The following is a 25,115-nucleotide window of genomic DNA, read 5'->3' as shown; positions in this document are numbered from 1 at the left end:
GCTTTATAACAAAGTGAATCAGCTATACATATACATACATCCCCATGTCTCCTCCCTCTTGCGTCTCCCTCCCACCCTCCCTATCCCACCCCTCTAGGTGGTCACAAAGCACTGAGCTGATCTCCCTGTGCTATGTGGCTACTTCCCACTAGCTATCTATTCTACATTTCCTAGTGTGTATATGTCCATGCCACTCTCTCACTTCGTCCCAGCTTATCCTTCCCCCTCCCCGTGTCCTCAAGTCCATTCTCTATGTCTGCGTCTTTATTCCTGTCCTGCCCCTAGGTTCTTCAGGAGCCTTTTTTTTTTTTTTTTTTAGTTTCCATATACATGTGTTAGCATACGGTATTTGTTTTCTCTTTCTGACTTACTTCACTCTGTTTCACAGACTCTAGGTCCATCCACCTCACTACAAATAACTCAGTTTCATTTATTTTTATGGCTGAGCAATAGTCCATTGTATATATGTGCCACATCTTCTTTATCCATTCATCTGTTGATGGACACTTAGGTTGCTTCCATGTCCTGGCTATTGTAAATAGAGCTGCAGTGAACATTATGGTACATGACTCTTTTTGAATTATGGTTTTCTCAGGGTATATGCCCAGTAGTGGGATTCCTGGGTCATATGGTAGTTCCATTTTTAGTTTTTTAAGGAACGTTCATCCTGTTCTCCATAGTGGCTGTATCAATTTACATTCCCACCAACAGTGCAAGAGGGTTCCCTTTTCTCCACACCCTCTCCAGCATTTATTGTTTGTAGATGTTTTGATGATGGCCATTTGACAGGTGATACCTCATTGTAGTTTTGATTTGCATTTTTCTAATGATCAGTGATGTTGAGTGTTCTTTCGTGTGTTTGTTGGCAATCTGTATATCTTCTTTGGAGAAATGTCTATTTATGTCTTTTGCCCATTTTTGGATTGGGTTGTTTTGTTTATTGATATTGAGCTGCATGAGCTGCATGAGCTGCTTGTAAATTTTGGAGAATAATCCTTTGTCAGTTGCTTCATTTGCAAATATTTTCTCCCATTCTGAGGGCTGTCTTTTGGTCTTGTTTATGGTTTCCTTTGCTTTGCAAAAGCTTTTAAATTTCACTAGGTCCCATTTGTTTATTTTTGTTTTTATTTCCATTTCTCTAGGAGGTGGGTCAAAAAGGATCTTGCTGTGATTTATGTCATAGAGTGTTCCACCTGTGTTTTCCTCTAAGAGTTTTATAGTGTCTGGCCTTACATTTCGGTCTTTAATCCAGTTTGAGTTTATTTTTGTGTATGGTGTTAGGGAGTGTTCAAATTTCATTCTTTTACATGTAGCTGTCCATTTTTCCCAGCACCACTTATTGAAGAGGCTGTCTTTTCTCCGTTGTATATTCTTGCCTCCTTTATTAAAGATAAGGTGACCACATGTGCGTGGGTTTATCTATGGGCTTTCTATCCTGTTCCATCGAACTATATTTCTGTTTTTGTGTCAGTACCATACTGTTTTGATTACTGTAGCTTTATGGTATACTCTGAAGTCAGGGAGTCTGATTCGTCCAGCTCCGTTTTTCTTTCTCAAGATTGCTTTGCTATTCGGGGTCTTTTGTGTTTCCATACAGATTGTGAAATTTTTTGTTCTAGTTCTGTGAAAAATGCCAGTGGTAGTTTGATAGGGATTGCACTGAATCTGTAGATTGCTTTGGATAATATAGTCATTTTCACCATGTTGATTCTTCCAATCCAAGAACATGGTATATCTCTCCATCTGTTTGTTATCAGCTTTAATTTCTTTTGTCATTGTCTTATAGTTTTCTGAATATAGGTCTTTTGTCTCCTTAGGTAGGTTTATTCCTAGGTATTTTATTCTTTTTGATGTGATGGTAAATGGGAGTGTTTCCTTAATTTCTCTTTCAGGTTTTTCATCATTAATGTATAGGAATGCAAGAGATTTCTGTGCACTAATTTTGTAACCTGCTACTTTACCAAATTCATAGATTAGCTCTAGTAGTTTTCTGGTAGCAACTTTAGGATTCTCTATGTATAGTATCATGTCATCTGCAAACTGTGACAGTTTTACTTTTTCTTTTCCAATTTTGATTCCTTTTATTTCTTTTTCTTCTCTGATTGCCATGGCTAAGACTTCCAAAACTGTGTTGAGTAATAGTGGTGAGAGTGGACAACCTTGTCCTGTTCCTGATCTTAGAGGAAATGGTTTCAGTTTTTCACCATTGAGAATGATGTTGGCTCTGGGTTTGTCATATATGGCCTTTATTATGTTGAAGTAAGTTTCCTCTATGCCTACTTTCTTTTTATCATAAATCAGTGTTGAATTTTGTCAAAAGCTTTTTCTACATCTATTGAGATGATCATATGGTTTCTCTCCTTCAATTTGTTAATATGGTGTATTACATTGATTGATTTGGTATACTGAAGAATCCTTGCATTCCTGGGATAAACCCCACTTGATTATGGTGTATGATCCTTTCAATGTGCTGCTGGATTCTGTTTGGTAGTATTTTGTTGAGGATTTTTGCATCTGTGTTCATCAATGATATTGGCCTGTAGTTTTCTTTCTTTGTGACATCTTGGTCTGGTTTTGATATCAGGGTGATGGTGGCCTCGTAGAATGAGCTTGGGAGTGTTCCTCCCTCTGCTATATTTTCGAGAAGTTTGAGAAGGATAAGTGTTAGCTCTTCTCAAAATGCTTGATAGAATTCACCTGTGAAGCCATCTGGTCCTGGGCTTTTGTTTGTTGGAAGGTTTCTTTCGTTTTGTTTTGTTTTTTTTTTTGCGGTACGCGGGCCTCTCACTGTTGTGGCCTCTCCCGTTGCAGAGCACAGGCTCGGGACGCACAGGCTCAGCGGCCATGGCTCACGGGCCCAGCCGCTCCGTGGCATGCGGGATCTTCCCGGACTGGGGCATGAACCCGTGTCCCCTGCATCAGCAGGCGGACGCTCAACCACTGCGCCACCAGGGAAGCCTGTTTGTTGGAAGATTGTTGGTCACAGTCTCAATTTCAGTGCTTGTGATTGGACTGTTTATATTTTCTGTTTCTTCCTGGTTCAGTCTCAGAAGGTTGTGCTTTTCTAAGAATTTGTCCATTTCTTCTATGTTGTCCATTTTATTGGCATATAGTTGCTTGTAGTAATCTCTCATGATCCTTTGTATTTCTGCAGTGTCAGTTGTTACTTCTCCGTTTTCATTTCTATTTCCGTTGATTTGAGTCCTCTCCCTTTTTTCTTGATGAGTCTGGCTAATGGTTTCTCAATTTTGTTTATCTTCTCAAAGAATCAGCTTTTAGTTCTATTGATCTTTGCTATTGTTTCCTTGATTTGTTTTTCTTTTATTTCTGACCTGATCTTTATGATTTCTTTCCTTCTGCTAACTTTGGGGGTTTTTGGTTCTTCTTTCTCTAATTGCTTTAGGTGTAAGATTAGCTTGTTCATTTGAAATGTTTCTTGTTTCTTGAGGTAGGATTGTATTGCTATAAACTTCCCTTATAACTGCTTTGGCTGCATCCCATAGGTTTTGGGTCGTCGTGTTTTCATTGTCATTGGTTTCTAGGTATTTTTTAATTTCTTCTTTGATTTCTTCAGTGATCTTTGGTTATTTAGTAGTGTATTGTTTAGCCTCCATATGTTTGTGTGTTTTACAGATTTTTTCCTGTAATTGATATCTAGTCTCATAGCATTGTGCTCGGATAAGATACTTGATACAATTTCAGTTTTCTTAAATTTACCAAGGCTTGATTTGTGACCCAAGATATGATCTATCCTGGAGAATGTTCCATGAGCACGTGAGAAGAAAGTATATTCTGTTGTTTTTGGATGGGATGTCCTATAAATATCAGTTGAGTCCATCTCATTTAATGTATCATTTAAAGCTTCTGTTTCCTTATTTATTTTCATTTTGGATGATCTGTCCATTGGTAAGAGTGGGTTGTTAAAGTCCCCTACTCTGATTGTGTTACTGTCGATTTCCCCTTTTATGGCTGTTAGCATTTGCCTTATGTATTGAGGTGCTCCTATGTTGGGTGCATAAATATTTACAGTTGTTATATCTTCTTAGATTTACCCCTTGATCATTATGTAATGTCATTCTTTGTCTCTTGTAATAGTCTTTGTTTTAATGTCTTTTGTCTGATATGAGAATTGTTACTCCAGCTTTCTTTTGATTTCCATTTGCATGGAATATTTTTTTCCATCCCCTCACTTTCAGTCTGTATGTATCCCTAGGTTTGAAGTGGGTCTCTTGTAGACAGCATATATATGGGTCTTGTCTTTGTATCCATTCAGCCAGCCTATGTCTTTTGGTTGGAGCGTTTAATCCATTTACGTTTAAGGTAGTTATTGATATGTATGTTCCTATTACCATTTTCTTAATTGTTTTGGGTTTATTATCGTAGGTCTTTTCCTTCTCTTGTGTTTCCTGCCTAGAGAAGTTCCTTTAGCATTGTTGTAATGCTGGTTTGCTTGTGCTGAATTCTCTTAGCTTTTGCTTGTCTGTAAAGCTTTTAATTTCTCCATCGAATCTGAATGAGATCCTTGCTGGCTAGGTTGTTGGTTGTAGGTTTTTCCCTTTCATCACTATATTTCCTGCCAGTCCCTTCTGGCTTGCAGAGTTTCTGCTGAAAGGTCAGCTGTTAACCTTATGGGGATTCCCTTGTATGTTATTTGTTGTTTTTCCCTTGTTGCTTTTAATATTTTTCTTTGTATTTAATTTTTGATAGCTGATTAATATGTGTCTTGGCCTGTTTCTCCTTGGATTTATCCTGTATGGGACTCTGTGCTTCCTGGACTTAATTAACTATTTCCTTTCCCATATTAGGGAAGTTTTCAACTATAATCTCTTCAAATATTTTCTCAGTCCCTTTCTTTTTCTCTTCTTCTGGGACCCCTATAATTCGAATGTTGGTGCATTTAATGTTGTCCCAGAGGTGTCGGAGACTGTCCTCAATTCTTTTCATTCTTTTTTCTTTATTCTGCACCGAGGTGGTTATTTCCACTATTTTGTCTTCCAGGGCACTTATCCGTTTTGCTGCCTCAGTTATTCTGCTATTGATTCCTTTTAGAGAATTTTTAATTTGATTTAGTTTGTGGTTCATCATTGCTTGTTTGCTGTTTAGTTCTTCCAGGTCTTTGTTAAACGTTTCTTGTATTTTCTCCATTCTATTTCCAAGATTTTGGATCATCTTTACTATCATTATTCTGAATTCTTTTTCAGGTAGACTGCCTATTTCCTCTTCATTTGTTTGGTCTGGTGGGTTTTTGCCTTGCTCCTTCATCTGCTGTGTTTCTCTCTCTTCTCATTTTGCTTAACTTACTGTATTTGGGGTCTCCTTTTCACAGGCTGCAGGTTAATTGTTCCATTTTTTTTTGGTGTCTGCCCCGAGTGGGTAAGGTTGGTTCAGTGGGTTGTGTAGGCTTCCTGGTGGAGGGGACTGGTTCCTGTGTTCTGGTGGATGAGGCTGGATCTTGTCTCTCTGGTGGGCAGGACTGCGTCTGGTGGTGTGTTTTGGGGTGTCTGTGACCTATGATTTTAGGCAGCCTCTCTACTAATGGTTGTGGTTGTGTTCCTGTCTTGCTAGTTGTTTGGCATAGGGTGTCCAGCACTGTAGCTTGCTGGTCGTTGAGTAGGTCTGGGTCTTAGTGTTGAGATGGTGACCTCTGGGAGAGCTTTTGCTGTTTGATGTTACGTGGAGTCAGGAGGTCTTTGCTGGGTCAATGTCCTGAACTTGGCTCTCCCACGTCAGAGGCACAGGGTTGACACCTGGCTGGAGCACTAAGACCCTGTCAACCACATGGCTCAGAAGAAAAGAGAGAAAAAAAGAAGAAAAAAAATAATAAAATAAAGTTATTAAAATTAAAAAAAAAAAAAGAAGTTGGGGCTTCTCTGGTGGCACAGTGGTTGAGAGTCCGCCTGCTGATGCAGGGGATGCGGGTTAATGCCCCAGTCTGGGAAGATCCCGCATGCTGCGGAGTGGCTGGGCCCGTGAGCCATGGCCACTGAGCCTGCGCGTCTGGAGCCTTTGCTCCACAACAGGAGAAGCACAACAGTGAGAGGCCTGCGTGCTGCAAAAAAAAAAAAAAAAAAAAAAAAGTTAGAGTTATTTAAAAAAAGAAAAAGAAAGAAAGAAAGAAGAGAACAACCAAACCAAAAAACAACTCCACTAATGATAACAGATGCTAAAAAGTATATACTAAAGAAGAAAAAAAAGAAAAAAACGGACAGACAGAACCCTAGGACAAATGGTAAAAGCAAAGCTATACACACAAAATCACACAAAGAAGCATACACATACAGAAAAAGAGAAGAAGGAAAAACATATATATCTATATATAAAAAAAAGAAGAGAGCAATCAAATCAATAAACAAATCTACCAATGATAATAAGCTCTAAATACTAAACTAATGTAAACATAAAACCAGAAACAAATTAGATGCAGAAAGCAAACCCCAAGTCTACAGTTGCTCCCTAGGTCCACCGCCTCAATATTGGGATGATTTGTTGTCTATTCAGGTATTCCACAGATGCAGAGTACATCAAGTTCATTGTGGAGATTTAATCTGCTGCTCCTGAGGCTGCTGGGAGAAATTTCCCTTTCTATTGTTTGTTCGCACAGCTCCTGGGTTTCAGCTTTGGATTTGGCCCCGGCTCTGCATGTATGTCACATGCAGAGGGAGTCTGTTCTTCGCTCAGACTGAGGGGGTTAAAGGAGCAGCTGATTAGGGGGCTCTGGCTCACTCAGACTGGAGGGAGGGAGGGGTATGGTATGTGGGGCAAGCCTGCGGCGGCAGAGGCCAACATGACATTGCAACAGCCTGAGGAGCGCCGTGTGTTCTCCCGGGCAAGTTGTCCCTGGATCACGGGACCCTGGCAGTGGCGGGCTTCACAGGCTCCTGGGAGAGGAGGTGTAGATAGTGACCTGTGCTTGCACACAGACTTCTTGGTGGCTGCAGCAGCAGCCTTAGCGTTTCATGACCGTCTCTAGTGTCCGCACTGATAGCCATGGCTCACGCCTGACTCTGGAACTTGGTTAGGCGGTGCTCTGAATCCCCTCTCCTCACGCACCCCAAAACAGTGGTCTCTTGCCTCTTAGGCAGTTCCAGACTTTTACCCGGATTCCCTCCCCAGCCAACTAATTTCTGAAACAGCAAGTTAGTTTTATTACGTAACTCACTTTACTGATATTTCAGCATCCATTTTGAGCCCGTTGTGACTATCCTTTCAATAAGAATTTGGGTGATGTGCTATTACTTAACAAAAGGGCATTTTTCTTGACTGAGGCATCTTTTTTAAGTTCTCTTTTCTCCCTTGTAATACAGCCAAGTCTGTTTGCACAGTAGACATTAACTCACTTTGTTTTATGGCCACACATTGCACCCTCGACCCCAGTCAAATCTTTTATAACTGCATATGTTTTGGCAAGAAAGTGTGTATCATAAATCTATCTTCATTAATTTGCAAAAACAATTTTCTGTCAGGATATCCCTCAACATTAAAAAATGTATTACTCTTGCATTTTGTTTAAAAATGAACATAATGGGTATTTTTTGCTTCAGGGTAGTACAATGATATCAATACATCAAAAACCTAGATGGGATGGTCGCCAACTAATTCTGTCTTGGAGTATTTGACAACTGACTGTGAAAGGAGTTCATTTCACCTTTCTGATTCCTGAGTTTTGAAAAAGATCCTTTGGAAGTAAATGAACTTAGTGGGAAAGTAACCCTATTCTTCCACGTGTTCCAAATCTTGTGCACATTCTCTCACCAAACATGGCATTGTTGACACAATCTGAGTCAGGAAAATGGGTCTCTGGGGAGGAAATGATTTGATGTGTTCAGTGTAGGCTTCCCCACTTAGCCCTCACCCAGGGGAGTCCTATTGGCTTAGGGAGGTGAGCAGCTCTCTCTGTGTGTAAAAGGGACTCGAAAAGGAAAGGAGGAAGGCAAGCCTCTTCTGGTCTATTTTAGAATTCCTATCGGGGCAAGAAAGCCATGCTTTGTGGGAAGTGTCCACTCAGAAATGCTGCCTCATGAGAGCTAAGGAAGTGAAGTGAGCCCAGCTTTGCAGCAAGGCTTGCGTGACCCTTGCCGAGTACTTTGGGCCACAGGACCTGTTTCTCAAGCTCACCAATGATTTTATCTCCTACAGGTGCATAGCTTTAAGGGCTACTGGGAAAAACTGAACTCCAACCTGGAATATGTTAAGTACTCCAAGCCACACTTACACTATAACAACAGCGTGGTCAGGAGAGAGTGGCACAGCCTGATCTCGGAAGAGGTATGTGTGGGTTCCTGAGCGCAGAGCAAGAAGCAGAAGCCCAGCCGATTAGGTTCGGTGATGCCCTTAGGCCATTAGGCTGGCCCGTGTTCCAGCACTCTCCCCACTTGCCAGGCACTGCTTATTAATACTGCTGATCCCCGGTAGGGAGACCAAGGTGCTTCTCTGACCTCTCTTCTCTTGAAGAGGAAATTCAAGTGCAAAGAAGTTAAAGGACACACATGGCATGTTCATAGTAGAAGTGGGATTAACATCCGGGTCTCAGATGTGTTTTTGTGCTCCTTGTGTAGTTAAAAATTGATTAAAAAAAAAAAACCTGGGTGTTCCCAAAGTAGTGGTTGCTAGGGGTTAGGGATGGTTGAAAGGAAAAGAGTGAATGTGACCCCTATCAAGGGATAGCACAAGGGAGATCTTCGGGGTGATGGAGCATTTCTGTATCTTGATTATGGTGGTACATTGTGGTATGTGAATCTACACATGTGATAAAATGACAGCACTATACGCTCACTGTACCAGTGCCAGTTTGCTGATTTGTGTATTGTACTGTAGTTATTTATAGAAGATGTAAACACTGAGGGAGACTGGGTAAAGAGTACATGAGCTGTCTGTAGCATTGTTGGATATAGTTGTAGTGTTGTTGTATATAATATGTAGTTGACTTGCAACTATATAAAATATGTAATAGTTTCGGAATAAAACTTTTTTAGAGCAATTGTTAAAGAATTTAGGTGTTCTGATTACCTGGAAAGTACCTCTCTTTTTTCTGAACTCTTAACTATATTGTATTATGACCTCAGTGTGAAAAATGTCACCCACAAAACCTTCACCTTCCACACTTTTGACGTGTTCTCACTCCTAGAAAAAAGGAAAAAGAAGGTCCACGGTGTATGTGAGAAATATTCTTGATAATGCAATAAAGTAAGTAAAATGAGGGATTATTGTAGCTGTAAGATGGTTATATTTTGCAATTACTTTCTTGGCTACCTTTCAGGGAAGTAGCTTACTTTTGTTGCATATCCTCAGCAAGATGATGCTATCAGCTTATTAACGCAGCCACCTGACCCCTATTCTGTAGTTTGGAGCTGGAGTTTCTAGTGGGAAAAATTTATATGTTAAACCTTTTAGATTTGCATCGTGGGGCTAGATGACTTACAAGGGATAAGTGGTAAAGAAAACTCTTATTAGTTGAGCACTTTAGAGGGGTACAAACATTAGGTTGATTTTAAACAAGTGTAAGTGGGCTGGTGAGCTTGCTCTTATTTTGAAAGCATATTTTCTGGGTAGATGAGTCATCTCGGAGTGCCATAAGCATAGGCCCCATTCCAACCCCTGTTCTATTTTCTGTTCCCCTTATTTCCAATAACTGAGAGCTGTAATTGTTCTAAATTATTGTCATTGTTTGCACTAAAGAGTTTTGAGATTTTATAAATTGCCTAATGTGGCTTTTGCCAAGTTGATTAAAGTTTTTGAGGTTTTCAGCAGCCTGAGAACAGTTTCTGCGGTGGTTTGATGGGTTTTTAAAGGAGGATATCTTTGTATGGTGGTGTGGCTTTCGTTGTTTTTTTTTTTGATTAATGCTTCCTGTGTGAATAACATTGGCTAATTTCTTTGTAGGGTGATTTCTAACCTAGAAGCAAGGAATTTGGGTAAGAAAATAAAATAAAGCGTTCTGGATTTCAGTCAGTGTTTTGTAATACCATTCTTCCTCCCACTGGGGGTTGGCAGGGAAATCCCTTCCACTAGTGCTGTGAAGGCAGCACCCTTTACTATTTTCCCATCAGAGTGGCCACCCAGCTCCTTCCATGTCTCTCTTGGCACCAGGTCCTTTGGGGACAGCTGCTCTTGCCGAGGAGTCCCTGACTGTTTTCCTTCTGTTTCCCCACAGAACTGATCGAATTAACATGCCCTCTGGCTGTCCTCCCAGGGTGTAGTTCCCCTGGGCTTAGAGCTGCTCTCTCTCCAGCTGTCTGATCATACAAGGATCTTTGACTTGTATGTTCCTTTCATTTCGGTTAGCACTTGGGCACTCCCTGGGCTAGGTCACAGGGGCACAAAGACGAGGGGCCTCTAGACAAGCAGTGTGGGTATGGGGGGAGAGTATGGACTTAGAGGCGGACAGAACTGGGCTTAAACTCCAGCTTGGCCACCATGTGCTTTTAGGCAAGCCATTTATCCATTTTGTGTGTTGTTCTCCTCAGGGCAAGCGTGAGGAGAAAATGAGAGTCAACAGGGTCGTGTTTACAGTGCCCAGTCCCTCGCTTGGTACATGGGATACCTGACATGGCTGCTTTATCTTTAGAGTGTGAGGAAGAAATGCTAGCACATAGCGTCTAAACCAGGGGACAGGCATGACGCAGCTGCAGGGTGCAGGGGGTGAGGGGCTAGGTCAGGAGTGGGGACGAAGGCTTCCCACGGCGGGGTGATGTCCGAGTTAAGTCTTGACAAAGAAGGGGAACTTAGCCAGGGGAAACTGGGAGGAGAGGATGCTAAGCGTATTCAATATAGGCTTTTTTGGTGATTTTGTCTGTGGAACTCTTTCAGACTTCCTAAAGGTCAGCCTCCATTAAAAAAGGAGCTGTTGTTTTTATGTCCCACTTCTGTTTTATGGGCTTGGATGTTTAGGTATATGTTGGGTGACCCTAACGGACATTATTTTATATGATGCGTTGCCGCACATCCTGCAGCTGTGCGCACAGCCCGCATGAGCTGTGAAGTCACTGAGTAGCCCCGGGAACCAGGCCATCTAGGCCTGAAGCCAGGGCTCTGCCACCAGCACCAGGCAGGAGGAGTCCGCCAGGGGTGTGAGTGAGCATGCAGGCTCCCCTCCTTGCGTTGCTAGGGGATTTGCACTGTGGGAAGTGCTGCCAGTCTGGCTGAGGTTCCTGTGTGTCCTCTGCTCCCACGACTGGGTAGAACTCCTGTTCTTGTACTTCAGGCCTGTTTGCGTCCCGTTACTAGTTGTTCTCACTTGATGACCTTCAGGGAACTTGCCCCTTCCTCTCATGTGCTTTGGTTGTGCTAGTTTCCTAGGAAAAATGTCACTGTCAGAGATGGAACATTCCTTGTGAAGTTCAAAACAGCCGTGAAAACTACTGGGCTCTAGTTTTGAATTGTTTACCATGAAAGCTGTGTAGGATCCAGTTAGGATTTATCTCAAGGGGTCAAGAGGCATCCATGCCCTCCCACACGGAGTCCTCAGCCCCCTGACCAGGGCAGTTCCGCCTGTTGACAGGCTCGTGACTCAGGTTCTGGGAGAGGAAGGTGGGGCACGAAGGTGCCGTTAGCGGAGCGTTAGGGCAGATCTTCCTAGAGACAGCGTTTTCCTGTCCCCCCAGTCTTGCTGGTGCGGTGCAAATCAAGGTGGAGAAAGTGCCGTTTGGTTTAACCTTACATGCCACTCTTCCATCTCAGTTAGCTACCTTTTCAGTCCCATAACTTGTGCCAATTATTCTTATTTACCCCAGTAACTGACTGGTCTCGCCTCAGTTACTCTATAAACTACAAGTTGGAGTCAGAAAGAAGGGCGTCATGCGCCCCTTCACTAAGTCCCCATCCCTGGGTTTGCCCCTCCCTTAGGGTTTAGAGAGGGCCCAAGTCGTTCATTCTCCTATGAAGCAGAGGATCTTAGTGGTGAGTCTTCACACTGAAGAGAAATCAAAGTCAGAGTATATTGGTGTTGGGAACGTGTTCCTTGTTTTCTTTCTTTCTTTCCCAGTTTCTGCCTCTCTGGTTCACAGCTCTCTCGCTCTCTCTGTCTCTCTGCATATCACTAAGCGGTAAGTTGCAGCATGTAGAACTAGGTCACACTGAATGAAAAATTTTCATCCCATCAGGGAATTGTTATGTTTTCCCAGTGACTCAGAGAAGGGAAACCCAGGCTGAGGCCTCCTCCTTCCAGCCCATTCCCGAAAACCACCCTGCTTGACTGTTGCTCTCTTTAATTTCAGAGCCAAGATTAACACCCCTCTTCCAGGAGGAAGACAACCACCAGCGGCTGCTTATGGGGCTGGTAAGTGGTCTGTGGGCTGTTCAGTGCTGGTGAACAGTGGGCTCCAAGGAAAGGAGGAAGGGCTAGATTGTACTTCTCATTCTGTTCTTGTTTTTCATTCACTCTTTCAACACAGGGTTGTTGCCAGTCACTCACTGTAGGCTCAGCGGTGAGGCACACATATATAATTTCTGCCCTCTTGGTACTTGTAGTCTTGTGAGAGAGACATGAATTAATCAGTGACCCCAATAAATGTATAATTATAAAACATCATAAGGAAATGTATAGCACTGAGAGTTTTTAAAATAGGAAACAGCAGCGTCTCTGTAGCATTTGTATTTGGGTTTAAAATACAACGGGATAAAGTATTTTTTCTCAAGAGGTCCTACCACTAGGAAGACCAAAGAGATGTAAATCAAAATAAATTAATTGAAGAACAGGATTGGCAAATAAATCCAAAATCTTAAAAAAAAACTATTAAACATCTGAGAAGTCTAATAAAATATTTTTAATACTGTGCAGGCTTAGGAATGGGATAATCTATTACCTTAAATATAGGTAGTTGAAAAATATGAGAAAAATATGTGTAAATACATATTCATACACTTAAAAATTCTAGTTAAACAAAGTTTCCTTGGCAACTAGAAATGACCAAACTTGAGCCAAGAAGAGATAGAAAGCCTGAAAGCATAATAACCATAAAATAATTTGGAAAAAATATGAAAGATTATCTCCAAAAAAGGCCCCAAGTTATTTAATAAGTTTGTGCTTTCAGACTTTTAAGGACCAGATCATTCTCATGTTATGTAAAGTATTTTTGAAAAAAAGATGGGAAGCTTCTTAATCACTTTAAAAAGCCAGCATAACCTTAAAACCAGAATCCGACAGTGACTACTTACGGTTATGAATATAGATACTACAGGCGTAATTAAAATACTTCCCAGTGCTCTATTTGAAAATACAGCATAGCCACATGGGCTTCTTTCTAGGAAGGCTTAATATTAGAAAATATATTAATGTAATTCATCACACGACTAAGTCAAAGAGGAAAAAAAAGATTCTATAGGTGCTAAAAGTTGATAAAAGTAAAATTCCACTCCTGGAATTTTAAACAAAGTATAGTCTAATACTAATAGCCAGCATCCTTCTTCATGTCACATTGGAGGCATTCCTATTAACGTCAGAAAGAAGTTAAGTATCCTTGCTATTTTCACTAAAATTTTATGTTGTTTTAGAAATTCTAGCCAATGCAATAAGAAATGAAAGCAAAAGAAGATGCTATGATTGTCTAATGCAACAAACAAAATAATCAACTGGGAAAATAATAAAATTAAAAAATAAACAAAATAATGCTGCAAATTAGTAAGCTGGTGATGCTATATTTATTTTCTTTTTGATTAGGATTAACCAGTTAAAAAAGATAACGAAAAACAGTGTATTATTTCCAAATCCTTAGCATCTAACTTTAGTAAAATTATAAACAAAAAGCCAGTGAAATTTCTCTGACAGTTGACTGACTCACTTGACAAAATAAAGAGGAATGGGACTGGCGTTACGAGATATCTAAATGTGTTGTTGGTCTACAATAATTGGAACAATATGGTGCTGATAACAAAGATAGACAGGAGGCTCTAGTTTAAATTTGGGTATTTGGTGTATGATAAAAATGAGGCATTTAAAAATCAATGTGGAAAGAAATAATTTTCAATCAATCAATCAATGCCTCACTCTTTGGAAAAGACAGTTAAGTTAGATTCTTCCCACCCCAAATACCGCCACTTTATATCATAAACCAACAGAAATGTCAGGTTAAGGAGTCATATAAAAATTTTAAACTGTGTGAAAGAATTTGAATAAAATAAGGGGACAGTTAAAAAATACTGAGAAAGCCTTTTAAGTGTATTATTGAACATAAACCTACAGGAGAAGATTGACTGAAAACTTAGAAGAGAACAACAGAAAGGCAATACATTTAGAAAAAAGTATTTGCCACATATGTGATAAAAGAATAACATTTGGCATGTAATGTTTATAAATCAGTAAGAGAACAACACACTGGAAGGGAAATGGACAAAAGCTGTGACCAGTGAATTTTCAAAAGTTAATTTAGGCCAAGAGATCTTGAGTTGGGGCAGGGTAAGAAAGAGAATGCTTAACATTACTATAATCAAATGACAAACAGAATAAATGTTTTTCTTTGTTTGTCTTTTTTTTTTTGTCTATCAAATTGACAAAAATTTAAAAATCATACTAGGAAAGTTCAGGGTACAGGGAATTTGACAGCCTCATGAGATGGAATTGGAAATTAATATAACCACAGTGGAAGCCATTTTAGCAATGTCTCTGTAACCTTAAGTAGGGACCCAATGAATTCCATTTCTAGGAATTTAGCCTGACAAAATAATCGAGCATATGGCAAGCAACTTTTGTGTAAGGATTTTTTGGTGGTATTTGTAACAATAGTAAAGGAAATATCGCATATGTGTAAGAAGGGAATAAATAATTCAATTATAGTATTTTCATAAAATTGGACACTGTGCAGCCATTACAACTAGTGTGATAAAGAATATTTAATGACATAAATTATTATGTGAGAAAAAGCAGATTGTAAAATATTAGAATGAGTGTGCAAACTGAAAAAAGGAAAATAAAAAACCCAAAGTGTTAATGTAGATGGTAGGATTATGAGCAATTTAAATTTTCATCTTTATGCTTATTATAGAAAAATTGAAATGCACAAAAATATGCATTATAACTTACACAGAAAAAAAATAATTTTTTTTAAAGCCTAATCAATTAGCACATGCCGGAGACTGAATTGAAATAATATACCACTCTGTCTTGGCCCAGGATGCCACGGGCTAAGGTTTACCCAGTGTGTCTGTCGTAAATGTAAATCTGCTAAAATAGAAGGTGTATATACGTGTGTTGTCAGTTGTACAATTCCCATGGTGTTTATTGATGCAAAGATTTCTCTAGCCAAGAGGGTTTGTAGCTGATCAGGCCATTTAGGCAAAAGCGAGAAAAAAAGGAAGAAAGGGAGAGAAAAGCAAAAAGTGGGAGGGCTGGGAATGCCACACTGATTGGGGAGCCCCAGGGATGGTTAGAAGAGTGTGGCTACAGAAACAAGCCCATCTGGAGGCACTAGGCTAAATATATCCATACCTTTACATGCCAGGGAGCTGCGTGGAATGTCTTAACCATTGTGCAGAGAGAGGTACCTGGTGCATTTCCTTTTACTCCATCCTCTGTCCTTGCAAACACCCAAATCCTGTCCCTTCCCGCCACCCCCATTAGCATAGTCATTCCACGTTTAGAGTTGTTCCCGTTTAGCTCTCCATAGCCAGGCGCAGTAGACTTCAATCCTTTGGTAGATCCCAAAGCCTTTGACTGCTAAGCTAGTGACTTCTACTGGCTTCTTTGGAGAATTCTCAACAGGGCTGGGAGCCTGGCTCTCAGCTGTTGACTGGACTTTGGGTGAATCATAAGTCATTCCTCTCGAGGAAAATGGTGGTGCCCCCTGATTTATGCCCATTAAGGAACATGGTGGGTTATGCATTTCTGCTAGTGGGATCTTCAGGTCCAATATCTTTCATATTGATAGGAAGTGTTAATAAATGAATAGAATTCAAACCAGTTGCAGGTGTGATCGGGTAGGTTGTGACTTATCTAATCTATATTCTGTTTTCAGATGGTGTCTGAGCTAAAAGACCATCTTTTGAGACATCTACAGGGTGTAGAAAAGAAGAAAATTGAACAGATGGTTCTGGACTACGTTTCAAAACTGGTTGGTTTTGCTTTATCTTCTCTACCCGACCCACCCCCGCTCAACCGCTTGGTCTCTGGGTGTATAGTTCCCAGTATGTGGTTCAGTAGGTTTTTCATATTAGGTTTTTTGGAGCTCTCCCATCCTCAAACCTGTATATGTGGTGCTGTAGATTGAAGAAAGGGGGAAAAGAACCAAAAAACGAAGAGAATGTGGCTCTGGCAGTGGCTTATTGCACTCCCTTGCGGTAGTGGTTATACGCTCATGGAAGCCTGGAACAGTGATGAATTCAGCAGTGGTTGCCAAACGTTCATGTCCTCTTGTCATCTTCCAGCTCCTTAGTAAACCATAGGTAGTGGTTTCTGTACGTGGAGGTTTCTGCAAACATGAGAGAGCTTGAACTTCAATTCTTACTTAGCTCCAACAGCCCAATTAGGTGAGATTCCAGGCCAGTTGTATAAATACGTACCACGTTCCAGAGTCTGCTGAGGAGATTGGCATCCCATTTACCTGGTAGCCACTCATTGAAATTGTGTGATCCATGTGTAAATAGAAGTGATGCAGCTGGATTGAAATTTGAGGCTGTCTTGAGTCTTTCAAAACACATATGGAGTTGAGGCCTCACCCTACTTAGAACCTGGAAATAATAAGATGGATAAAAATTTTAAAGTATTTAAATATACAGAAAGAGAAAGAACACTGCAACACTCCATTTCTCCAGGTTTGCATAGGACCAGTGTGTAAATGTGAACAAATATTTTTGCATTGAATTCTGGAAGATTAGTTAAATTTATTAGATACGGCCCTGATTTAATTTCATGTTTAACTTTGAAAGTTTTCTGCCTTACAGGGAACTATATTCAATAATGGAAAAGAATATTAAAAGAAGAGTGTCTGTATGTGTAGAACTGAGTCACTTTGCTGTACAGCAGAGATTGGCACAGCATAGTAAATCAACTATACTTCAATTAAAACAAATTTAAAAAAATAAAAACAAACAAACGAAAAAGAAATACAGAAAGAAATCTTCTATTTTGGAAAACTGGGTAGTGGCAGAATGGCTCTGTGAATGGAGCCTGAGCTCTTGGATGGCACTTGCTTAATGAGTGTTTGTTGAATTAAAACAACTCCCCAAAATGCTCCCAAGTGCCACCCATTGATTTATTTCTATAGTAAAGTGCATGCATGGAAGTAACTCACTCAAATCCTTTGTTGGTCATATGGCCATAGAGACGGTTCATAGTTAATTAGTCGGAATAAAGTTGCGGAATATTTTTTAAAAAAAGTTTTCTGCCTTTATTGCAGTCATTAGTATCTGGTTTTAAATCATATATTTGAATTTCTGTGGTAAGGTTTGACTTTCAGAGTTTTAGTATAGGAGGAGAGGTTGGTATTTGCATATATTAATGTTTACAAGCAGGGCACTGAAACTTTCTTAAATAATAATTCTTTGCAGTTGAATGATACCAAGGGGCTCACTTTATGAATATGTTACTGATCTTCCCCATGTTGATACTAACCTACTTTCTTTGTCCTTTCATAACACACAGTTATTTAACACATCACCAACCATCTTTCTTTCTGTTGACTTTAAATTTCATCTTCCAGAATGTTAAGGTTTTTCTTCAAGCATCATTCTTCCCTATAGTTAATCACATAAAAGAATCCCCATAACGCTAGTTTGTGCTAACAGCTCCTAGAACCAATAGGACCAGAAATGGTAGAGATGAGGTCTCAGAAAACTCGTTGCCCCTGTCTTTCCAACTCAGCAGTCACTGACTGATGCCAAAGCTGCTCCCCCTGCCCAGCAGCAAACGGCTGAGTCTCCCAGTCCCCTCCCAGGAGAGTGGCTGGACAGCCTTTAGAAAATAAATCCGAGGAGGTTGCTGCAAACCCTGATTATATTGCTTATTTATTATCTTACCTGATTTCAGTCAAAGAGAAACTGAGAATCTATATCATTGAGAATAAATAGTGTCTGTCTGTGCTCACATGGAAACTCTTCCTAATTTTGGCCCCTGTCCTTTGTCTACATGTGCAATGCATGGATTTGTGGTCCTGATAACAGCTCCGCAGAGATTGCCCTGTTGCTGGCAAATGAGTAAAACGTAGAACCTGGACTTGGAACTAGTTGTGCTCCACAGCACATGCTCAGGACCCCCATTCTCTTCAGAACCGCCTTTCCTCTGTCAGCTGTCGGCTATGTCACCCTTGCCACATAACAGGCCTACGGCGAACTCTGTTGCACTTGACCTTCACTGATGGATAAGGGCCTGTGATTGAGGGCCTGTGTTTGTGAGCGATGGGGCCAATTAGCGGTGGGGAAGCTCAGCTGGGGCACTGCCTGCAATGACAGAGGGTGCTCTGTTAGACGCGGCTGCACATTTTCAGTCTTTCCATTTTGGATTCCAGTGCGTGAGAATTGACCTCAGAAAGGCTGGTTCTGTGTCCGGGCACAGCCTGAATGCCAGCTGCCCGAACATGCCTGTCAGAGCTATGGAAGGATAGCTTGTAGGGGAAAGGGTATGAACAGAGGTTAACAGACTGTCTTTACCCTCTAGCTGGATCTCATTTGCCAAATACTGGAAGCCAGTTGGAGGAAACATAATCTTCATCCCTGGGTTCTCCACTTGTACGCAAGTATTTCTTGCTCTGTTTTATCATGGTGTACAAAGAGGTAAAACAACTCTGATTGCTGCCTGTTGTAGCAAAGCCTTTTTGAGACTTACCAGTTGAAAGTAACTCTCACCAGCCCCTTACACCATCCATCTTAGTTCTGAACTCAACATTTAGAGTTATGCCCCTGTTACTTCACCTGTCCTCTTTCCTTGGCATCTGGCTGATGAGGAGGGAGGGGCACATGAGCTCAGTACTGCCAAGAAGGGGAATTTAAGTTAATGCAGTTTATCATTTCTGTGCCTACTGTCTGGTTAGATTGTAGGCATTAGGCCGCTGGTCGTCATCACATCTATGAACCTTTCTCTGGGGCATAGCCTTTCACAATTAGCATGCATTCCACCAGGATGTGGCACTCAGAGCTACTGCTTACGTGCAAATGGGGTTTTGGAGATGAGCTGCTTGCCTGACATGCTGCTTTGTTCTTTGACCAGCAATAGGCGGGCGAGTGCTGCTGAATTTGCGGTCTTTCACATCATGACCAGGATTTTGGAAGCTACTAACAGTTTGTTTTTACCTCTGCCTCCTGGTAAGTCTTGGCTTTTTTGTTTTTTGTTGTAATAAACTTGTTCTTTCTTCTTCACGTAGTCTCTGGACTTTGGTGCATTATGAGTTTAAGAATAAGCCTCCCATGTCTGCGAAATTGTGTGTCTGGTGTCACTGGGACAGATGGGCCTGAGGTTGGCCTCTGCCGACCAGAACTCCTCTGATTATTAAACTATACGGTAGCTTGTCACCAATTTTAGGAGCCAAGGCTGGTCCCCGTGCAACTTTCTGGTTCAAAAACCGGTGGAGCTGATTCAGGGAGATCTTTCTCTGATGTCTCCAGGCCTAGTTTATCTGATCAAGAAAGTTAACCCTCAGAAGGAAGTAGGTCTGGCTGGGTGTCAGAAATTGAGTTGATTCTGATATGTTCCTTGGAAGCTAAAAATTTCCCTTAGGACTTTGAAAAAGGACCAAATCAGGCTTCAAAACACCTTTGGCGCATGTGTCTGCAGTCATTCATTTAATTGGTCATTTCTTCATTCAGTCAACAAACATTTGTTGAGCAGTTTCATGCCAGGTACTGGGCTAGAAATTAGAGCAATTCCACAAATTAACAAAAGTCTAGTTGGGAAAATGTGCATATAAATCAATATTCATTGTAAGAAACAAGCTCCTGTTTGCTATAAACGACCTGCCTTATGCTTATTATGTGTAAGTTCTGATGAGTTTTAAGCTTTATGATAGCTATCGCTATATAATATATACTAGCCAATTTTATTTAATTCATTCATATACATCTGTCCATCCATCCATTAATTTGTTCCTTTGTTCATTCATTTTAAGGCAACATGTATATGGTCCCCATTTTGTGCTAGGTACTATTTTAAGTACTTTACATAAATTAACACATTTAATTTTTATAATGATGCTAAGTGCTTAAATTGAACCATATTAAATTGTTAATATCCAACCAGTTTTTGACCAATAAAGACGGCACTTTCAAATGGTTCCACTTAATATTATTCCCACATTATAGATGGTGAAATTGAGGCACAGAAAAGTTAAGTAACTTGCCTACAGTCACATAGCTATTAGGCAACAGAGCCAGTGCTCAAATCCAGGGAGTCTGGCCCTAAAATCTATGCTTCTAGCTACTGTTCTGTGCTGCCTCTTGAATTTTATATTCCAGTTGAATTAGTTGATATTGAAACATTGGCTGTTTATGGGCCCGGAAAATCCCCACAGCACATCTCAACTTCTCCGCATTTGTGATATATCTGGCACAGTCTGGAATCTGTCACACTTTCTCTGTCCATATGCCTTATCTTATAAGATCTGCTTGTAGTGGAGGCACAAAAGGCGTTTCTTGTGACTTTGTAGGGATCTGAAAGTGACCACTCATGAGGAGAATGGGTGGCTTTAAATGGCATATGAATTGTGAGGTGCCCTCTAGAAAGAGTGGAGAGATTTCATGAAAATTATATATGGCTTTCTAGCTTAAATTCTTAATTGTTTGTCATTAACACAAAAGACCTGGTAGAGAAATGGGTCGACAGTTTCAGATTTGTTCACCATGGATCTCCAAGCTCCTTTTATAAGTAAATGACACTGACTGACTGGGGACAATATTATATCTGGGAGATCATAAAAATCCACTTTCTACAGAACATTGCATTTCTACACAGGGATGGATAAGGAGGGAAAACACAGAACAATTTTACCCATAGTGATTGAAAATTATTATGAGTAAGAGCTTAATGGCTGGTGTCCATGGGTCAAGTAAGAAAGAGCAGTTTCTCTTTTTCCTTTTCTCAGAAATGTTTGTATCCCTAATATGAAGTGACACTGGATCATGTTGGGGGGTGGGGCACGTGTGTGTAAACGCAGGTATTTTTGTGTGTATGTATGTAGATGTGCTCGCTTTCCAGGCCCCATGGACTAGTGAGAACTGTTTGAGTTCCAAGTGTCAGAAACTTGTAACCGGAATTACTTAAAGAAAAAAGGGAATGAGGACCACAGAAGGGAAGTCATAGTTGAGAGCTGGAGCATTTACCACTTAAAAGGGACCTGTGTTCTCTTTGCTGCCTGGAGAAGGCCAGGAGCCCTGGAGGGTGAGGACTAGAGCTGGCTGGAAAAGGTCTCTCTTTCGGTACCAATGCCTACTTCCAGCCAGTTTGCTCTGTTGCTTAGAGCTGACATGCTGAGAGGAGGCAAGGAATGGGCTGTTGAATTTGGGACTGTGCCCTGGGAATGGAGGATAAACGGTCATCAGGGATCTTTAGGACATGGACACAGAGCTAGAGAGGAATTTTTTTTTTTTTTTTTTGCGGTACGCGGGCCTCTCACTGTTGTGGCCTCTCCCATTGCGGAGCACAGGCTCCGGACGCGCAGGCTCAGTGGCCATGGCTCATGGGCCCAGCCGCTCTGCGTCATGTGGGATCTTCCCGGACCGGGGCACGAACCCATGTCCCCTGCATCGACAGGCGGACTCTCAACCACTGCGCCACCAGGGAAGCCCCTAGAGAGGAATTTTGAATGGAGAAAATCTGTAGGATCAATAACCTTCTATAAACTCTTCCTCAGAGATAATTTTATAACTTTTTTAATCTTGAGAAGACTGTCCAAATCCATTTGAAAAATCTCATGTTGTTAATTAGCTAGTAAAATCACTATTTTTTTTTGGAATCAGAGCAGTTAGTAGACTCATCCCATTGTCAGCCCATTAACATCTGCTTGAGGGCAGAGTCTGAACTTTATCTGACCCTCAATGTTGCCAGGACATGGGACTCAAGTCTCCCACTGCTCATGTTTCTTATGCTCAGAGAGAGAAAGCTCCACGACGTCTCTGAATCCAAGTCCCAGCTCTCTTTGGCCATCATGTCTCTGTCATGTAAGCCTCTAAGGTCAGGCAACGAGTCTTCGTCATTCCCCATCCACATCCAATCAGTTTCCAAGCCAGTACACGTCGCCATGATCCTATGATCCCTTCCTTCCCTCTCACTCTCAGTGCCCTCATTCCCTCTTGGACACGTTCACGCAGTCACTACCCAACAGATCTTTATTCCTCCGGTAGCAAGCTGTCACTCTGGTCCATTCTTTGCCTGTTGCCACATTAATATTCCACAAGTAAAACTCACATCCTCTAACAATCCTGCTCAAAAGCTTTCAGTGCCTCCCCAGAGTTGATTAAATAATCAATTCCTTGCTGTCATTCAGCATTCAACCCCGTGACACATGTATTAAGAGCACCCTATACTTTTCCTTCATAGAACTGGTCATATTAAAAACAATGAATATTTATTTTGTGATTACTTGATTGTCAGTCTCCCTATCAGACTGGAAGGTGGATGGGAGCAGCAGTCATGCTTGTTCTTCTCATCACTGCACACCCAGCTCCTTGCCTGGCATGCCGAAGGGGTTTTGTTGAATAAATTAACCTTTCCAGTCTCACCTTCCACCATTCCTCTTGCACGCCTGTTCCAACCCAGCTGGGTCATTTACTCTTTCCTAAATGTGCCCCGTGCTTTCTCACCTTTGGGCCTCTGTTCGGGTTGTTCCATTAACACCAGTTCTTGAGGCAGGATAACGTCGTGGTTAAAAGGCTAGGCTAAAATCGCACAGTCTGCGTTCAAATGTTAACTCAGCCACTTACTATTTCCCGGTTAGGTTTCTTAGCTCCTGTGAATCTTGGTTTCCCCATTTATAAAATGGGGATCAAGTAGTTCCCACCTCATGGTGTCATATGAGGATCAAGTGAGCCTGTGTGTAAATGAAAGGCCTCAGTACCTGTCTGGTGTTGGTCACGTTGTTCCACCACGTGCCAGGCTCTGCACAGACCTAGCTGTAGCTCTCAAAGCAGCGCTGCAGGAAAGGTACTGGTGATTCCACTTTAGGGATGAAGAAACAGAGGCTGGAAAGGCTTAATTACCTACGTCTAGTAAGCAGCACAGCATGATTCCGGCCTCTGTCTACTCAGGTCAAACCTGACTTCTGCTGCTTTTCCAGCCTGTATGTTCTCTCACGTCATTTCCACTCTCAGGAATGGCATTAACCCTTCAAAGTGCCTCTCACGTGCCATCTTTTCCAAGAGGGCTTTTCTGATTCTCTCCCGGTCTGATGTTGTTTGTTTGTGTCGGTTAGTGTGAATAGTGGACTTAGAGCTCTAGCTCTGTGAGAGTTTGGGTAGCCCTGCCTGTGAGACTTAGACTTAGCCCTGCCCAAGGGCTTGAGAGTGCCTTTCTACTGAATTCCTAGAGATTTGCTATCTGGCAATATCATTTTAGTTCTTCTTTTATATGATTTAGTCCAAGTAGACCCCAAAAGCCTTTCTCTAGGGCATACCCAGAGATTAGTCATCTAAACTAATCAGTCCCCTTCTGGTCCAAATATTTTCTCCTGCAGCAAAATGGTCCCTGTCCATCAGGCTTTAGCCTGGGCATGTGGAGTTTGAAGCTCTACTGTTAATTTTTCTATTTTGCGATTTTACCATAGAATTACAAACCTTTTAAACTGTAAAACCATCTTCATTCAGCAGACCTTGCACTGTTTTTCTCTTTTTGCCTAGGAAGGCATGCAAGGTGGAGGGAATACGTGCTTATTGGGAACTTACTATATACTCAGCACAATACCTAGTTGTGATAATACAGAAGGAAGGAACCTTGGACCTTGTGTTCAAGGAGCATTTATTTGACTCTAGCTGCCAAGTGGGGAGCTGAGTGCTTTATTGCCATCACCAGAGTCATTCCCTCTGGGAGGCCAGAGATGATAGCTGACCGTGTCTACCGTCCCGGGTCTCTCATCCTAGGTTTTCACACTCTGCACACGATCCTTGGTGTCCACTGTCTGCCTTTGCATAACCTGCTGCATTACATTGATAACGGAGTGTTGCTTCTCACAGAAACAGCTGTCACAAGGCTCATGAAAGGTAAGGGGCTCTGAGTTTGCCTTGTTCCAGCCCCAGCACCACCGGGCTGCCTTTGTGGGTGTGCGACCTGTGGTCACACGGGGCCCTGCTGCACTCAGAAGGGGCCCGTGCAGGGTTTAATGTTCTATATTCAATCTTGACATTCTTAATAGTTGAAGAGGGGCTCCTCGTTTTCGTTTTGCGTGGGTTCCACAATTACGCAGCTGGGCCTGCTGAGTACGGTTCATTTCCCGTAACCATCCTTTGGACCACCGTGCCTTTGCCCTTCAAGAGACCCCAAAGGGCTTCTCAATCCGTACACAACTATTAGACTCCTTTTCTGTACATGAGGGCACTTGAGAATAGGAGACTGAAGGCTTATTTCTCAAGAAAAATGTCATGCAATGGCTTACTTTCAGCTGATTAACTCCGTCCTCTCAAAGTTAGACTTGAAATGCAAGGAAAAGTAATGAGAGGTGTAGTGCCTGTGGGAATTTGAACTTGAAATAAGGTCTGTAGTGTAATGACTCTTGGTTAAATTATTCAACTGTGGTATTTTATAGATGAGTTTTGTTAATATATATTGAAGTATTTGCCATTCCTCAAGGTGCTGCATGTTTTAAGTCAGTCAGAAGAATTGCTCTGTGACTGGCAGCCTGTTACAGAACGCTGTTCCCTGATATAGAGCAGCAGCTTCATTAAGAAATCCCTTTTTAGTCATGTACCACAGTGTTCATTGCAGCTCTATTTACAATAGCCGGGGCATGGAAACAACAAAGGTGTCCATCAACAGATGAATGGACAAAGAAGATGTGGCACATATACACAATGGAATATTACTCGGTCATAAAAAGAAACGAAATTGAGTTATTTGTAGTGAGGTGGATGGACCTAGAGTCTGTCATACAGAGTGAAGTAAGTCAGAAAGAGAATAACAAATACCATATGCTAGTACATATATATGGAATCTAAAAAAAAGAAAAAATGGTTCTGAAGAACCTACGGGCAGGACGGGAATAAAGACACAGACC

At 41.4% G+C, this 25,115-nt stretch overlaps 1 protein-coding gene across 5 annotated transcripts in view; it reads left to right on the top strand.

Moving 5' to 3' along the window:
* The window catches only part of GSAP (gamma-secretase activating protein), an 89,561-nt gene that overhangs the window by 59,377 nt on the left and 5,069 nt on the right, over positions 1-25,115 (top strand). For 4 of the 5 annotated variants that reach the window (XM_079931707.1, XM_079931706.1, XM_079931705.1 and 1 more), the window contains 8 exons: positions 8,137-8,265; positions 9,125-9,183; positions 9,880-9,911; positions 12,213-12,274; positions 15,945-16,040; positions 18,581-18,651; positions 19,130-19,224; positions 23,986-24,105. In XM_079931707.1, coding sequence (XP_079787833.1) covers positions 8,137-8,265; positions 9,125-9,183; positions 9,880-9,911; positions 12,213-12,274; positions 15,945-16,040; positions 18,581-18,651; positions 19,130-19,224; positions 23,986-24,105 — 664 coding nt within the window. The remainder of the gene's footprint in view (positions 1-8,136; positions 8,266-9,124; positions 9,184-9,879; positions 9,912-12,212; positions 12,275-15,944; positions 16,041-18,580; positions 18,652-19,129; positions 19,225-23,985; positions 24,106-25,115) is intronic. The other variant, XR_013829804.1, reaches the window with a different exon arrangement.

Source organism: Stenella coeruleoalba (genome assembly GCF_951394435.1).
Source record: "Stenella coeruleoalba genome assembly, chromosome: 9".
Lineage (NCBI taxonomy): Eukaryota > Metazoa > Chordata > Mammalia > Artiodactyla > Delphinidae > Stenella > Stenella coeruleoalba.
Note: the sequence above shows the minus strand (reverse complement) of the source record. Positions and strands in the feature narration are given on the sequence as shown.